Genomic DNA, 17882 nt, shown 5'->3' on the forward strand with positions numbered 1-17882 from the left:
AGAGTTATATTAAAAAATGTTCTGGCTCTTCCAAGCTTTATAATGAGACTATGATGAGGCAGAGATTGGCTGTTTCTGTTCTGAAGTCCATAAAAGTGCATCTGTCCATCATAAAAGTGCATCTATCCATCATAAAAGTGCATCTATCCATCATAAAAGTGCATCTATCCATCATAAAAGTGCATCCATCCATCATAAAAGTGCATCCATCCATCATAAAAGTGCATCTGTCCATCATAAAAGTCAATCTGTCCATCATAAAAGTGCATCTGTCCATCATAAAAGTGCATCTATCCATCATAAAAGTGCATCTGTCCATCATAAAAGTGCATCTATCCATCATAAAAGTCAATCTGTCCATCATAAAAGTGCATCTGTCCATCATAAAAGTGCATCTGTCCATCATAAAAGTGCATCTATCCATCATAAAAGTGCATCTGTCCATCATAAAAGTGCATCTGTCCATCATAAAAGTGCATCTATCCATCATAAAAGTGCATCTATCCATCATAAAAGTGCATCTATCCATCATAAAAGTGCATCTATCCTTCATAAAAGTGCATCTGTCCATCATAAAAGTCAATCTGTCCATCATAAAAGTGCATCTATCCATCATAAAAGTCAATCTGTCCATCATAAAAGTGCATCTGTCCATCATAAAAGTGCATCTATCCATCATAAAAGTGCATCTGTCCATCATAAAAGTCAATCTGTCCATCATAAAAGTGCATCTATCCATCATAAAAGTGCATCCGTCCATCATAAAAGTGCATCTATCCATCATAAAAGTCAATCTGTCCATCATAAAAGTGCATCTATCCATCATAAAAGTGCATCCGTCCATCATAAAAGTGCATCTATCCATCATAAAAGTGCATCTATCCATCATAAAAGTGCATCTATCCATCATAAAAGTGCATCTATCCATCATAAAAGTGCATCTATCCATCATAAAAGTGCATCTATCCATCATAAAAGTGCATCCGTCCATCATAAAAGTGCATCTATCCATCATAAAAGTGCATCCGTCCATCATAAAAGTGCATCTATCCATCATAAAAGTCAATCTGTCCATCATAAAAGTGCATCTATCCATCATAAAAGTGCATCCGTCCATCATTAAAGTGCATCTATCCATCATAAAAGTCAATCTGTCCATCATAAAAGTGCATCTGTCCATCATATCTATCTATCCATCTATCCATCCATCTATCCATCCATCTATCCATCCATCTATCCATCCATCTATCCATCCATCCATCCATCCATCCATCCATCTATCTATCTATCTATCTATCTATCTATCTATCTATCTATCTATCTATCTATCTATCTATCTATCTATCTATCTATCTATCTATCTATCTATCTATCATAAATGTCCATCCATCAAAATCACCACAAGTTATATCATATTTTTTATTTATGTAAAATAAACCTCAGCAGTGCATAATAGCCACCATCTTGTATATTGCATATAAAATAGAATAGGATTGGAATAGACAGTCTGAATGAAAAACGTGCGCTGATGATAGTCAGTGAGTTTACATGTGAATGTAGTAAACATCAGTTGTAGGATCTGGGTTTGCTCTAGACGGCAAACGCCCACACACACACACACACACACACACACACACACACACACACGGATGGACGGCAGCTGTGTTTATCTCACGAGGATTCAGGGAAGAGTGCCTGATCTCCTTTCAATTGGTTAAAAGCATGTTTTTTTTGGGCATAGAAAAGCTTTGATTTTATACAGTTCTCAATATGAACCCATCGTGTGCATTACACTTTTGAACCAAACTACTTGTGGCTACGTCTACACTAATCCGGATAAATTTAAAGTTTAAAGTTTAAGTTTAAAATTTGAGTTTTTGTCTAAAAACGCTCCGCGTCCACACTATCATTTTCAATCGTTTTCCAAATGTTCATCTGCACTGAAACGTCTGAAAACGCTTACATCCCCGTACTGCTCATGAGCAAATCCAAGACACTTCGACTTGCGTCATTTCCGCTACTCGTTTATTTTATAATAAACGTATACTACTGAGTTTTTTAAATGGGTTGACAGTGTGGTGGAGTTGTTGCTGCGAGTAACACATGAATATAAAGTGCTAAAAGTGAAAATGAAGACTGGGAGACGTGCCAAAATAAATACGGCATGAATTGGTCACATGACTGCATCACATGGCTAAATGCGTCATCGTATTAAAAAGCCTCCGTTTTCACAGTCCACACTACGACACGAAGACGCCGTTTTCAAATGTATCCGCTTTGGAGAGCGTTTTCTTTCATTGACTTAAAACGCTGTCTCAGTGTGGGCGATAGGCCAAAACGGAGAGAAAAATATACGTTTTCATGTGTAGACATGGCCTGTGAATCTTGATCAGTGTGAATTATGAAAGCAAGTCTAATTCCAGCGTTGAGGGACGTGGATGAAGAAATGTACAGACCTTAGATGGAAGAAAACATGTTGAAGCTATTATAAAGTACTCTACATGGAGCAATGTGCATGAATGAAATACATAAACATGAGTGTGGGGACTGGGAGATAGAGATATAAACGCATGTCATGTGAAGGCCTCGGCTCAGATAAAGAGTCAGGACAGCTCGAGCCGGACCATGAACCTGATACTCAAGGACTTCTTCAAGTTCAGAGAGTGTGTGCATGAGAGCAGTGCTCTACAAGATTTAGAGAAGGGATCCTTCACCAACACAATGACTTGTAATTGTATAATTTTGTTCATATTTTAATGCTTTTTTTACATCTTGGCCAGGGGACTATAGATGAAAAATAGCCTTTTGGCTAATTCTGGCTTTTTTAACCATGTTTGTTCATGTGTTTTATGAAATTGCACTGTCCCCTTTTAAATAAACCATTAAATCAAATCAGACAAATGAAGCTTCTGACATCATCCCAGCTAGCAAAAATATGAATAATATTAAATTATGAACATTTTATTTCTGAATGTCCTCTGAGCGTTACTTAAGAATATTCTCTGAGTGTTAATTTTTAAAATCATTAATTGAATACGGCAACATTTTTATTTGAAAATCGTTATTTGAAAATGGCAACATGAAACAAAATATTTATATATTTAAATCGCTGACAGAGACCCCTCCCGTATCAGCCAATCACTGCGGTCATAGTCACACTGCAAAACAAATGCTTTTCTTACTTAGTATTTTTGTCTTGTTTCGAGTCCAAATATCTAAAAAATCTTAAACTAAGAAGTATTTACTAGACAAGCAAAAGTAATTGTCTTGTTTTGGGGAAAAATAACTCAAAATGAAGAGAGTTTTTGCTTAAAATAAGATAAATAATCTGCCAATGGGGTGAGAAAAATAATCTTAATTCAAACAGAAAACAAGATTATTTTTCTCACCCCATTGGCAGATTATTTATCTTATTTTAAAAGTTGCTCTCAGCAGCTTTGTGAATAGGTTTTAAAGGTGATAGTTATTTAGTTAGATTAATTGTCACATATACTTTGCAATACAGTGAAATGCTTGTGCCACAGGTTGCAAGGTATAAAAAGGGACATCTAAAAACACAGAAGGTATGAAAACACAATAGTAGGAAATGGAATTATTAAAAGTAATATAAGAGGTGGGGAGAACCATAAAAAGAACATGATCTATATCATGACAACCAAACACATACAATACACAGGTAAACCAGTCTGCATACATCCATTAGAAGACCAACAGAGAGCTTCCATGCATACATATAGGCCGCAGACGTAAGAACTACGTACATACATACATTTACTCGTCCTCAAGTTGTTTTTAACCTGTATGAGTTTCTTTCTTCAGCTGAACACAAGGGAAGATATTTTGAAGAATGTCAGTAACCAGACAGTTAACTGGAGCCATTGTCTTCCATAGTAGGAAAAAAAATACTATAGAAGTCAATGGCTCCAGTTAACTGTCTGGTTACTGACATTCTTCAGAATATCTTCCCTTGTGTTCAGCTTAAGAAAGAAACTCATACAGGTTAGAAACAACTTGAGAAACCTCGTAACTATGAAAAAAGAAAACTCGTAACTATGACCTTTACTGCTATTTAGGAGAACTCTTAGTGGTAAGATAAATGTTTTGTGAATACGGCCGCAGACCTGATATAGAGCAGCTCAACACACTTGGGTCTCTATCAGAATCAGACTCCATAACACCGGCGTCTGTAAGCTTCAGCAGAGATGTGATAATTGCATCTGAAGCTCAGCAGGATCTTTGTTATTCTGCTGGTTTTAGTGACCTTTAGGGACCAAACTGGAGCGGTGTACAGACACGAACAGATTTGTGCTTTTGACCTCATATTATAACCACGTCTAGGTCGACATTGTGAAAGGTGTCTCCCCTTCAAACCGCAGACCACATCCTGTGATTCTGATGCCTGTGGGCTTCCAGCTTGACAACAGATGAGAAACCTCCATTATCCTCGTGACTAACAGCCGAATGCTCTAAATATTAGGGGAGGTGTGAAGTGACGTGCACATCCTTCTCTCCATTATCACGCATTCACTGTAAAATGATTGTAATTTTGTCCGACTAAAAGTGGTAAACCTGTTAATATAATGTGTGTTCACAGCAATATTTTGTGCAGTGTGAGTGGATATTCATTTTCAGATTAGCTGATGATGATTACCATGATCACAGAAAAGCTCTTTATTTCTCTTTCGGTCTCGTTCTCTCTCCTTCACCATCCCTATTTCATTTAACGTCTGTGTTTAAAGGGTTAGTTCAGCCAAAAGTGAAATGTCTGTCATTAACTCCTCTCCCTAATGTCGCTCCACACCCGTAAGACCTCCGTTCATCTTCACACACAGTTTAAGATATTTTATATTTAGTCTGAGAGTGTATGCAAGTGTATGCACACTATACTGTCCATGTGCAGAAAGGGAATAAAAACATCATCACAGTAGTCCATATGAGACATCAGTGGGTTAATTAGAGTCTCTTGAAGCATCCAAAATACATTTGGGTCCAAAAATAACAAAAACTACGACTTTATTCAGCATTGGCTTCTCTTCCGCGTTTGTGTTCAATCCTCAAATAAAGATTTAAACGGTTATGAATCAGCGAATCGATTCATGATTCGGATCGCGTGTCAAACTGCTGAAATCACGAGACATTGGCGATCCGAATCATGAATCAATTCGCTGATTCATAACCGTTTGAATCTTTATTTGAGGATAAACAAAGCATAAACAATTCCCTATCCATTATCAAATACCCAACATACATTACATAAAAAAATGGTTAATATTGCCTGAATTCTGGTGCTGATATGCATCCCTAAAATATACATATTCATATTTCTGTTTATAGACCTATTGTATTTTTTTAATCACAATTTCAAAACATTTTCATATATAGTCATATTTTTCTGTTCACATTGTAATTTTTAAATTGCATTTATCATTTATCATTTTCAAAAAGAATCATACATATGTGTATTTCTGATTACATTGTGAGTTCTAATGTAATGTATAATTTTTATCATAATTTTGAAAAAATATATACATATTTCTGTTTGTATTGTGCAGCATATTCATATTTCTGTAAATTGTGGTTAAATATAATAAAACACGTTTTTTCATAATTTCGGAAAAAAATCATACATATTCATATTTCTGTAAACATTGTGAGTTCAAATCCTATTGATCATCACTGATTCATTTCAATGTGAAAATATATAATAATTAACACGCTCTTCAAATGTTTCAATGTTAAAGAGCCTATTATGCCAAAAAGGAGCTATAAAAGGAGAAATGTCTTAAATTGTAGCATAATACTTTCTTGTTTAACAGGTTTTATCCATTTCTAGCAATAAAGAATGTTTAAGGGCTATTCAATTAAGGAAATTAGATAAATAATTATTTATATAGACCACTAAAGTGTTCGGTATATGAAGCGATGAAGCCTGTGGAGTTCTAATGTGGGACACACTGTAGTTGATCCCATCTCTGCAGAATCTGGAAGCAGTTTGTGCTGCGTATGGAACCGTGTTGTTTGATAAGCGTGCATCTGAACTTGTGTTTAATGTGCTTCTGTTCCCACACCAGCCCAATCTCACGCTGCACTCCGACCGGCCCGATCTCCCAGAATGCTTTCAGCTGTCAGTGCTGCCATGGGCTCCCTGCTTCTACCTGTGGGTGACGTCTCCTTTCTACATCTTCTACCTCAAGAGGAACAGCAAAGGCTACATCATGATGTCTATACTAAACAGAATCAAAACGGTAAGAGATGTCAACGTCTCCCTGAGAATATATTGCTCAATCAAATAAGTTATTTCTCAATTCTGACTTTACAGCTCAGAACTGCAGTTAAGGCCTTTGCACACTGAGTCCAAAAATTATGCATGCGTTTTCTCGTATTCGTGATCCAAAGAAATTGTCACGCATAGAAACCTTGCACATGGAGTCTGATGCGTATTAATGAATGCGTTACGGAAAAAACGCAAAACAAGACAAAAATACGTCTTTAAGTATTGAGGATGATTTTTTTGTCCTCTCCATAAAAAGAGAAAAATAAAGAGGAAATATTGTGTCCATCCACTCCTGCGATCGCGTAGAGGAAGGAGAGTTTCCCCTCCTTATCAAGAGGGATTATCCAGACCGATCTAAAGTTTACTTTAGTGTCAGCGGCTCAGTTTGATGCTTCGCTAGCGATACTGGAGCCACATATTAAAAAGAAGACCACCAGTTTCTGTGCATCAATTTATCCTGAACAGAGACTGGCAGTAAATGTCTAAGGTATGGATCCGCACGCACCCATGCACACACACACTCACACACGCGCACGGTTTACAGGGACTTGGTGTGCTAATGATAGCTGTGATATAATAATATCTGTAGTATTTGTCATACGCTAATATGTATGGTGGCTCTGAGTTGTCAAAACGTCTCTCAAAATGCGTTTTTACGGATGCGAAAACACAGAAAATCAAAGCTGCTCAGATTTTTTTTTTGAAGGACGAAAGTTTCGGAGGCAGTGTGAGAGTGTGCTTGACACAACATGAAGGCAAATTTATTTTTGACCTGCAAAAAATTCAGACTCAGTGTGCAAAGGCGAAGTGAATGGCATGAACATGGTTTATATAGGCTGAGGTGATGAGACTAATGACACACAGGTAGAAACAATGATGACTGATGATCAGGGCAAAGGATTATGGGTAATGAAGTCCGGAGTGAAGATTAGTATTTGGATGGGAGTGCCCTCTGGTGGCGATCAGACGGAGCCACAGAGGCTTGATTTGTCACAAAAACACTATTTCTGAATGTTCTCTGAACGTCCAGTTTTTAAAATGTTTTCTCTTAGCTATGGGAACATTAAGGGAACGTTACTTTTGAATGTTCGCTGAAGGTGTAACATTTAAAAAGTGTTAGATAACTTTGAACAAACGTTTTATTAATGGAAATTCGGAAGAACGTTAGCTAAAGTTCTAAGGATGTTCCCTGTTAGCTGGGCATGTGTATGTTTCTGGCTTTAGTTCTCTGTTATCTGTTTGTAATTATGAATTATGTTTATGTGCGCAGGTTCTTGGCTTGATACTGTGGATAGTATGCTGGACAGACCTGTTTTCTTCATTTCATGAGATGAACCAGAATCAAACGAAACCCCCAATATATTTTGTCACACCTTTAATAGTTGGCATGACAATGGTAAGTGAGGTGTTTAAAATCAAGCACACTTCTACACACATTAGTGAAAGAATGGGTCGCTCTCAGGAGCTCAGTGAACTCAAGCGTGGGGCCGTGATAGGCTGACACCTGTGCAATAAGTCCATTCCTGACATTTCCTCACTACTAAATATTCCACGCTCAACTGTTAGTGGGATTATAACAAAGTCGAAGCCATTGGGAACAACAGCAACTCAGCCACGAAGTGTTAAATCCCAGAGCGGGGTCAGCGCATGCTGAGGGTCACAGTGAGCAGAAGTCTCCAACTTTCTGCAGAGTCAACAGCTCCAGACCTCCAGACTTCTGTGGCCTTCAGATGAGCTCAAGAACAGCGGAGAGAGCTTCATGGAATGGGTTTCCATGGCCGAGCAGCTCATCCAAGCCTTACATCACCAAGAGCAATGCAAAGCGTGGGATGCAGTGGAGTAAAGCAGCCGCCACTGGACTCTAGAGCAGTGAGACGTGTTCTCTGAGCGACCAATCACGCTTCAGTCGGACAATCACATCGACGAGTCTGGGTTTGGCCGTCGCCAGGAGAACGGGACTCGCCTGACTGCATTGTGCCAAGTGTAAAGTTTGGTGGAGGGGGGATTATGGGGTGGGGTTGTTTTTCAGGTGTTGGCCCCTTAGTTCCAGTGAAAGGAACTCTTAATGCTTCACTGAGACATTTTGGACAATTTCATGCTCCCAACTTTGTGGGATCAGTTTGTGGACGGCCCCTTCCTGTCCCAGCATGACTGCGCTCCAGTGCACAAAGCGTGGCTTTACGATTGACAGCACTTGATAGTGTATTTTGGCACCTTTTTTTTAAAACAGGAGGAAAAACTTTGTTTATAGAAATACCCGTGTACGTGTGGACTAGGCCTCAGAGTGTTGAAACTTTGCAGGCATATTCATGACCCTAAATGAGAAATAATCACACTGTTCCAAGAAAATCATCCCAGGTTAACCAGTATTTCCACACAAAAATATCTTTGGGGTCAAATTGACCCAAAAGCATTATACTAAAGCTCTAAGTATACTTCAGCCGTCTGTGTTCGTGCACCGTCCGCGTGACATAAATTTAATCATCAGGAGAGTTTGTTAGCGTTCAACAGCCAGAAAGATAGAAGAGTCGCAACAATCGTACTGTTGAGAGAACTTCGAAAGCTGTGCACGAGACTCGTCCGGACGCGGAAATTAAATTATACCTGGAGCTTAAAGGAACTGTATGTAAGAAATGTATTTCGATTAATCTTAAAATGGCCTTGATATGTCTCTAGACATTAAGAAATCCTGTTAATTTCAAACACTTCTATCACTGACAACAGTAGTCCGGCAGGATATTATCATTATAAAGTGTGATATAAATATGATGTCATGTTGTGTTTTGGCCTGAAGCTCCGCCCTCCACCGATCGACCAATCACGAAGTCAGTAGTGTTTGGGGTTGCCAGATCTGCTCTAGTTACCACAGCTGCAGATCTACAAACGTTCTGCTGATCCTGCAGCCAATCTGGCAACCTCGAGTCAGGGGGAGGGGGAGACACCGCTCTACAGTCATCTGAAAGGGACTGCAGTACCAGTCTTGGCCACAATCTTACACACACTTCCTTTAAGATTATTAGTGGACTTGAGGGGAGAAATTAAATAGACTAATGAAATGCATGATATGACTCCATTTATAGAGTTTGCTAAGAATACAGACTGACTCTCCAAAAGTCATCTAATCTCTGCCCAGGAGGTCTTGTAAAACATTCGTTTTCTCTTTTCCAGTTGTTAGCCACGTTCCTGATCCAGTTTGAGAGGCTTAAAGGAGTGCAGTCATCCGGTGTGCTCTTCATATTCTGGACGATCTCAGTGTTGTGTGCCATTGTGCCTTTCCGGTCCAAAATCTTACATGCCAATCAAGAGGTCAGTGCCGTCCACCCTGAAAACCTCACGAGTACATTTGTTTTAAGTAGATTTCCGAGTAGAGTAGCTTGTTTCTGTCTAACCATGTAAATTGTTCATCTCTCAGTAATGTTTTCTCCCTCCCCTTCTGCACTTATTTGTCACATGCATCTTTTGACCTACATGTTCAGCTTTTTTCAGCTCTCAGAGAAGTTCAGTTCAGGGCATGAGTGTTTAGAGAGAATAGTGCTGCTGTTGTTCTTAAAACCTGCTTCAAGACGGCTTATCTAAATCACAGAGCAGCAAACATACAGTAGCTCAAGGCTGTCGCTCCGCTAGCTGCTGCTTTTCATGTCAAACAAATCGGATTCTTGCACCTGGTTATAACAAATGCCATCTGAATTTGAATTTTGTATATCACTTATCGATTGACATGCATAACTTTTATCCAAAGTGAATTATGTTGCATTCAAAGTTTCCTTATTTATTCGCTTCATGCATCCCTGGGAATTGAACCAATGAACTGAAACGCCGTGCTCTACAGGAACGTGTAAAGAATGTAAATTAGACATAACATATATAATCATATTAATATAGTTTGTGCATGCTGTGCATTTATATTTTATGGATATATTAATATTGTTTGTGCATGCTGTGCATTTATATTTTTTGGATATATTAATATTGTTTGTGCATGCTGTGCATTAATATTTTTTTGATATATTAATATAGTTTTTGCATGCTGTGCATTTATATTTTTTTGATATATTAATATAGTTTTTGCATGCTGCGCATTTATTTTTTTTTGATATATTAATATAGTTTTTGCATGCTGTGCATTTATATTTTTTTGATATATTAATATAGTTTGTGCATGCTGTGCATTTATATTTTTTTGATATATTAATATAGTATGTGCATGCTGTGCATTAATATTTTTTGGATATATTAATATTGTTTGTGCATGCTGTGCATTAATATTTTTTGGATATATTAATATTGTTTGTGCATGCTGTGCATTAATATTTTTTGGATATATTAATATTGTTTGTGCATGCTGTGCATTAATATTTTTTGGATATATTAATATTGTTTGTGCATGCTGTGCATTAATATTTTTTGGATATATTAATATTGTTTGTGCATGCTGTGCATTAATATTTTTTGGATATATTAATATTGTTTGTGCATGCTGTGCATTAATATTTTTTGGATATATTAATATTGTTTGTGCATGCTGTGCATTTATATTTTTCAGAGATATTAATATAGTTTGTGCATGCTGTGCATTTATATTTTTCAGATATATTAATATTGTTTGTGCATGCTGTGCATTTATATTTTTCAGATATATTAATATTGTTTGTGCATGCTGTGCATTTATATTTTTCAGAGATATTAATATTGTTTGTGCATGATGTGCATTTATTCACATGGTATTTTTTTATTTTATTTTTTACAAAGAATAATTAATTTATTCATATCATTTTTTAAATGTTAAAATACTTTCTGCTAATCTTAATGAGGACATATTGAGACCCTGTGACACTAATCAGATTATTATTCTTTGTTTGAGCATCTCAACAATCTCGACATGCAACAAATAGCGAGATCGATTTTATGAGATTGGGAGTAAATGTCTAATGTGAACATGCTGGACAATTTCTGAGCTTTGTCAAGCTTCTTAAAAATCTAATAAAACTCCATATCTCAGATCGTTCCGCTCATAAAGAGCAGTGAAATAAGGACTCGTTCAGGGCTACGGGCGTTTTTGATGTGGTGTGCGGAGAGGTTATGATTAGATGATAAAGCAGCATTCTCTGTTTTCAGAACGAGGTCAAAGACAAGCTGAGGTTCACAACGTTCTACATTTACTTCGGCCTCACCCTGCTTCAACTCATCCTGTCATGCTTCAATGAAAAGCCTCCTCTCTTCTCCAGTGTGGCCACAGATCCTGTAAGTGCACGTGTGTATGTATGTGTGTGCGTGTGTCGTACTTGCTCAAAGGCCAGAAAAACATCAAGGCCAGTGGTAACCGTCATGCCTTCATAATACGTCATCATTGATTGGATAAAAGAATGGTTTAGTGCCATGATCATTGAATTCCCTGCACGTTAGAAAGGTAAAGGAAAGGTCAGAGCAACAAAACTGAAGTGCCGGTGATGTTTTCATTGCTTTTCCAGAATGTGTGTCCAGAAACAACTGCTGGATTCCTCTCAAAAATGACCTTTTGGTGGTTTACAAGGTGAGTGTCACACTGGCACTTTATATTTTCTTTGGGAAAGTCAGAAACAAACCTGTCTCTTACAAGATGTCTAAAAGGGTTACTTCAGCGATTAGCATATGGTTTGTATCAATAGAGACCCGGTTGTATATTCGAGCGATCGTGCTTCCCCCCCTCATATCCCCCTTAGACGAGAGATTTATGTATTTTATTTCTGGAAAAAATTCTCAGATGACCCTAATATCATCATTTTGCGTCATCTGAGTATTTTTTGGCCAGACGCTAAAGACTAGAGCCAGTAGAGGAGCTATTTCCTCATGTTTAACCCGACCATGGGGAGCGGAATCGCACTCACACTGCAAAAAATACTCTTCTTACTCAGTATTTTTGTCTTGTTTCTAGTCCAAAACATCTAAAAATTCTTAAAACAAGAAGTATTTACTATACAATCAAAAGTAATTGTCTTGTTTTGGGGAAAAATAACTCAAAATGAAGAGAGTTTTTGCTTAAAATAAGATAAATAATCTGCCAATGGGGTGAGAAAAATAATCTTAATTCAAACAGAAAACAAGATTATTTTTCTCACCCCATTGGCAGATTATTATTATCTTATTTTAAGCAAAAACTCTCTTCATTTTGAGTACTTTTTTCCTAAAACAAGAGTAAGAAGTAAGAAAATAGTATTGCATCCTTCATATCTCCGAAAAGTCTTTAGTTTTATTATATTTATAAAAGAAATATGGGCTGTACCGAGTCTTTCCGGAAAAAACCGAGCGGATGGAGGCGTATCGTGTGGGCGGAGCTAAAGAATGACGAGCGCAAAGCGGTGACGTCCTCAAGCGTGGAGAAACCCATCTATCTCAGCTAATACAGATATGATCCAGAATCAAATCTGAGGGAGAAATAAATTGAACAGGAGAAACGGCAACAGCAGGACGTCCGTCTCTGTGGTATGTAAGTTACTGTATTTAATGGCCTCTCCACATTTCTGTGTGTTTACTCGCAGTGTATGAGGACATGATTCGGTTTATGGACTATTGTATGCGACTAGACCTTAGAAGTAGCAAGCAGAACGGTTTTGCACGTCAGAATACTGTAACGTTATACAGAACAACAATGGAGTAACCGTTAGCGCATTTGAATGACGAAGCACGCGATCGTGTCGTTTACTGATGTTTACTCATGCGACGGTAGCCAATAGCAGAGACATTTGAAGCAGTTTAAGTTAACTCACCGTCGAAGCTTTATCGCTGGGACCGCTCCGTCAGAAACACACTTCTTTGGTATGATTTGGTGAAGTCCTGTGACAGCAGTGGCGTGTAAATCCATTTTGAGACGCGACTGAAGCGATGTTGTGAAGCTTCCCGTCATTTCTGCGTTCAAATCGGTTCAAATGCAGCGCTGCCTTCCCAGAATGCTGTGCTGAAGCGCTGAAGTCGCTCGACGTCACCCATAGGAATAAAGTGGAGCGCGGCGCCGTTCACGGACGACTGGATCTGCAGCTGAGAGACTGTTTACAGCGTGCTCTAGTCACGCGCGCGCGCACCCTACCGGGAGAAGAGCCCGTACGGCCCATACAAGGACCTTCCGCTCTTATTAACGTCAAATAGACCCATACTCGAAAAAAACTCGCCGAAACTTGTGAGAAACCGGAAGGAGTATTTTTGACACAGAAATACTCCATCAAACGTCCAACATTAGTTTTTGAAACTTTGTCTATGTTTAGGATGGGAATCCAAGTCTTTAACAGTGTAAAAAGCTCAGTATGCATGAAACAGCATTTCACCCCCCCTTTAAATGAATGCACATCTTCTGTACTGACTGCATGATTTAAAGGGATAGTGCACCTAAACCTTGCCAGAACGTCCCCCGTTCTCTGTGTTAATGCTGTTTTAAGAGATTGTGTTTCTGTTCTTCAGCATGGCTATCAAAGGCTACAAATCTCCGCTGGAGAATAAAGATCTCTGGTCCCTGAACAAGCAGGACAGCTCAGAGCTGGTGGTTCCCAATCTGCTCCACGAATGGGAGGTGGAGAAAGCCAAAGCTCAGAGGTGAGCATTCAAACTAAACCAACAAGAGATTGATTCAATCATTCAATCCAAATGCAGGATTGTACAGTCTGCTCCTTATTGGAGGATTGAGTTAAAGGGATAGTTCACTTTAAAATGAAAATTCTGTCATCCTTTACTCATCCTCAAGTTGTTTTTAACCTGTATGAGTTTCTTTCTTCAGCTGAACACAAGGGAAGATATTTTGAAGAATGTCAGTAACCAGACAGTTAACTGGAGCCATTGACTTCCACAGTATTTTTTTCCTACTACAGAAGTCAATGGCTCCAGTTAACTGTCTGGTTACTGACATTCTTCAGAATATCTTCCCTTGAGTTCAGCTGAAGAAAGAAACTCATACAGGTTTGAAACAACTTGAGGATGAGTAAAGGATGACAGCATTTTCATTTTTAAGTGAACTATCCCTTTAAATGAGTTGTAAAATGTTCTTTCATGTTGACATTATTGTAAGTAGCACTATGGTCCACGTTTTTCCTATTTATTTCTTTATTTAGTCAAAGTGTGATTGCACATTCAGCATAACAGGTTTCTTGGTGTGTTGCAATGGTATTTAGGGGGGTTGCTATGCAGCTGCTAGGGGGCTCTGGGTGGTTGCTAGGGTGTTACTATGCAGTTGCTAGGGTGTTGCTATGCAGTTGCTAGGGTGTTCTAAATTGCTTTCTAGGGTGTTGCTATGCAGTTCCTAGACTATTCTGAGTGGGTGGTAGGATGCTGTTTCAGGGAATTCTAAGTGGTCGCTAGACTGTTGCTTGGATGGTTGTCAGGGTGTTCTTGGTCATTGCCAGGTTGGTGCTACGTTGCTAGGGTGCTTTTATGGTACTGTGGGCTACGTGTTTCTATGGTATTATGGATGGTTGCTACATTTATTTTGTATTGTTGCTGTTTTGGTGTTGCTATGCAGTTGCCAGGCTATTCGGTGGGGTTGTTAGTGTGTTGCTATGCAGTTGCTAGGGTCTTGATATAGTGTTTCTAGGGTGTTCTGGGTGGTTCCTAGGTTGTTGCTATTGTACTGTGGGAGGTTGCCGTTGGGGTATTGCTATGCAGTTGTTAGAATGTTCTGGTTGCTAAGTGGTGTTTATGGTGTTGCTATGCGGTTCCTAGGATATTCTGTGTGGTTGCCAAAGTTTTTTTATGCAGTTACTATGGTATTCTAGGGTGGTTGCTTGGGTGGTTGCTAGTGCAGTGCTATGCAGTTGCTAGGGTGTTCTCGTGGTTGCTATGTGATTGTTAGGATGTTGTTATGCAGTTGCTAGAATTTTTTGAATGTTGCAAAGGTGTTGCTATGTAATTCCCATAGACTGTAAAAAAATATGTCCGTAGTGTCCGTGACGTCACCCATAGGATTCCGATAAGCCGGTCTGAAGCTTAAAGTAGGGGCGAGCTGGGCGTCGCCATCTTGTGAGCAAGTCATCGCGTGTCACTCCCGGATAACAGAAAATGGGCAAAAAGGCGGGATGTGCGCGGAGCTGAGGTGACGCAATGACTATAGACGGCGGATAAATCGCTATCCACTTGTAACCACGCCGTTAATTATGCAGAACTTTAAGGCTTTATATAACGTAAACAAATGAGTTATAAAAAAATTCACCCCCCTCACAGTCGTCATGAAGATCAAAATTAGCCTTATAAGCCAAAACCACAATTTGTACCAGGCTGTAAACATGTTTTTTTCTGCTTTAAAGTTGAGAATTTTAACATGGGGCTCAATGAGATTCTGCTCCTTCTGGAGCCTGTCCCTAGAGGCCAGTTGAGGAATTGCAGTTTACATTACTTCTGTATTGGCTTCAAGAGAGATCGCGGGAGGTTGCCGCTTGGTGTTCTGGGTGGTTGCTAAGTTGTTCTGTTTGGTTGCTAGGTGGCTGCTTTGGTATTGTGGGTTACTATGTTCTTCTTCTGGATGGTTTCTAGGGTGTTGCTCAATGGTTCCTAGAATATTATGGGTGGTTGCTACTTGCTAGGGTGTTGCTATGCTGTTTCCAGGGAATTCGTAATGTTACGGCCAGCTCGTTTCAAGTACACCAAAATAATGACTTGCAAGATTTTATTAGTCTTCAAATTTACAAATAACTTAATATAGCGAAGTCTAGGGTTCAAAATCAAAGGGGAGAAATCAAAATCCAGTTGGGTAGCAGAAAAGGTTGGTATGGGCTGTAAACAAATAAAGGTTCGCAAAACAAGTGCCTTCCCCAGAGGCTGTCGATCCCCTGGACGAAATGAAGAGGAGTGTTTGAATCCAAGGTTTTATCCTCTCTATAATTAAGTGGTGAACAGGTAACAGGGGTGTGCAATCTTCCACACTCTCCTGGAAGAACTACGCCACCAGCAGGTGAGCAAGGAGAATGCAGGGTCGTAACAGTAAGCTGTGGTTGCCAGTAGGGTATTGCTATGCAGTTGCTAGGGTGTTCTAGGTTTTTTTTAGGGTGTTGCGATGCAGCTCTTAAGCTAGTCTGAGTGGTTGCTAGCGTTTTGCTATGCAGATACTAGGGTGTTTTGCACGGGCACAACTTTTTGAAAACAATGTGGATTTTGTGAATTTTACCATTCTTTTTGGTGCCACTAGTGCAGATCAGTGAGCCAAGTTTCAACTGAATGTAATTTAAATGAAGTGTGTGTAAGATTGTGGCCAAGACTGGTTCTGCAGTCACTTTCAGATGACTGTAGAGCGGTGTCTCCCCCTCCCCCTCCCCCTGACTCGAGGTTGCCAGATTGGCTGCAGGATCAGCAGAACGTTTGTAGATCTGCAGCTGTGGGAACTAGAGCAGATCTGGCAACCCCAAACACTACTGACTTCGTGATTGGTCGATAGGTGGAGGGAGGAGCTTCAGGCCAAAACACAACATGACATCATCAACATCAGCTGAGGGCTGCAACAACAACTTTATAATGACAATATCCTGCCGGACTACTGTTGGCAGTGATAGAAGTGTTTGACATTAACATGATTTCTTAATGTCTAGAGACATATCAGAGCCATTTTATGATACATCGAAAAACATTTCTTACATACAGTTCCTTTAATTTCCCAAACCTAATGCATTTAGACAGTTACACTAATGTATTCGGCAGATGTTTTAATCTGATTTCTAGAGTTTGAGCTCCTAATGGACGATCAAAAGGACATTTTAACCTCAGAGTTGATTTTTCTGTGCAGTGACCAGAGCACAAAAGAGCAGGCCACATTTACGAAAGCAGACACAGGCGCTGAAGCCAACCACATGGGCGGCGGAGCTGAGGAGGCAGAGGTCCTGCTGTCCAAACGGAAAGAGTCCCGCCAGCCCTCCTTCCTCTGGGCTTTACTCCGGGCCTTTGGGCCCTATTTCCTCATCGGATCTGCTTACAAACTGCTGCAGGATCTCATTACCTTCGTCAACCCGCAGCTCCTCAGGTGAAGCCCGATTACGGCACCGAGATCACTACAGCTGTTAGCCTGACAAGCCAGGCCCACATCAAGATGTTTGGTCTGGAAACTTACCCACTGCAAAAAATGCTTTTCTTACTTAGTGTTTTTGTCTTGTTTCTAGTCAAAATATCTAAAAATTCTTGCATTAAGAAACATTTACTAGACAAGTACAAATTATTGTCTTGTTTTGGGGAAAAATAACTCAAAATGAAGAGAGTTTTTGCTTAAAATAAGATAAATAATCTGCCAATGGGGTGAGAAAAATAATCTTGTTTTCTGTTTGAATTAAGATTATTTTTCTCACCCCATTGGCAGATTATTTATCTTATTTTAGGCAAAAACTCTCTTCATTTTGAGTATTTCTTTCCAAAAACAAGACAATAATTTGTACTTGTCTAGTAAATGTTTCTTAATGTAAGAATGTTTAGATATTTAGACTAGAAACAAGACAAAAATACTGAGTAAGAAAAGCATTTTTTGCAGTGTTCTTTGGAAAACTTTTACTTCACGACATTCCAAAACATAATATTGTACTTTTACTGCAATACATTTCATATTGAATATCATTTAATACTTAAAGCTACACTGTGTGATGTTTTCCCCCATCTTTTTTGCAGCTATGATTTTATG

The 17882-nt window shown here is 39.0% G+C and overlaps 1 protein-coding gene across 4 annotated transcripts in view; it reads left to right on the forward strand.

The window, feature by feature from the left end:
* Positions 1-17882, forward strand: part of abcc3 (ATP-binding cassette, sub-family C (CFTR/MRP), member 3) — a 120370-nt gene that overhangs the window by 28469 nt on the left and 74019 nt on the right. For 2 of the 4 annotated variants that reach the window (XM_067430115.1, XM_067430116.1), the window contains exons 2-9: positions 6072-6245; positions 7545-7670; positions 9443-9580; positions 10104-10118; positions 11390-11515; positions 11743-11804; positions 13703-13834; positions 17004-17237. In XM_067430115.1, the coding sequence (XP_067286216.1) occupies positions 6072-6245; positions 7545-7670; positions 9443-9580; positions 10104-10118; positions 11390-11515; positions 11743-11804; positions 13703-13834; positions 17004-17237 (1007 nt within the window). The remainder of the gene's footprint in view (positions 1-6071; positions 6246-7544; positions 7671-9442; positions 9581-10103; positions 10119-11389; positions 11516-11742; positions 11805-13702; positions 13835-17003; positions 17238-17882) is intronic. The other 2 variants (XM_067430118.1, XM_067430117.1) reach the window with 1 other exon arrangement.

Source organism: Pseudorasbora parva, chromosome 21, assembly GCF_024679245.1.
Source record: "Pseudorasbora parva isolate DD20220531a chromosome 21, ASM2467924v1, whole genome shotgun sequence".
Lineage (NCBI taxonomy): Eukaryota > Metazoa > Chordata > Actinopteri > Cypriniformes > Gobionidae > Pseudorasbora > Pseudorasbora parva.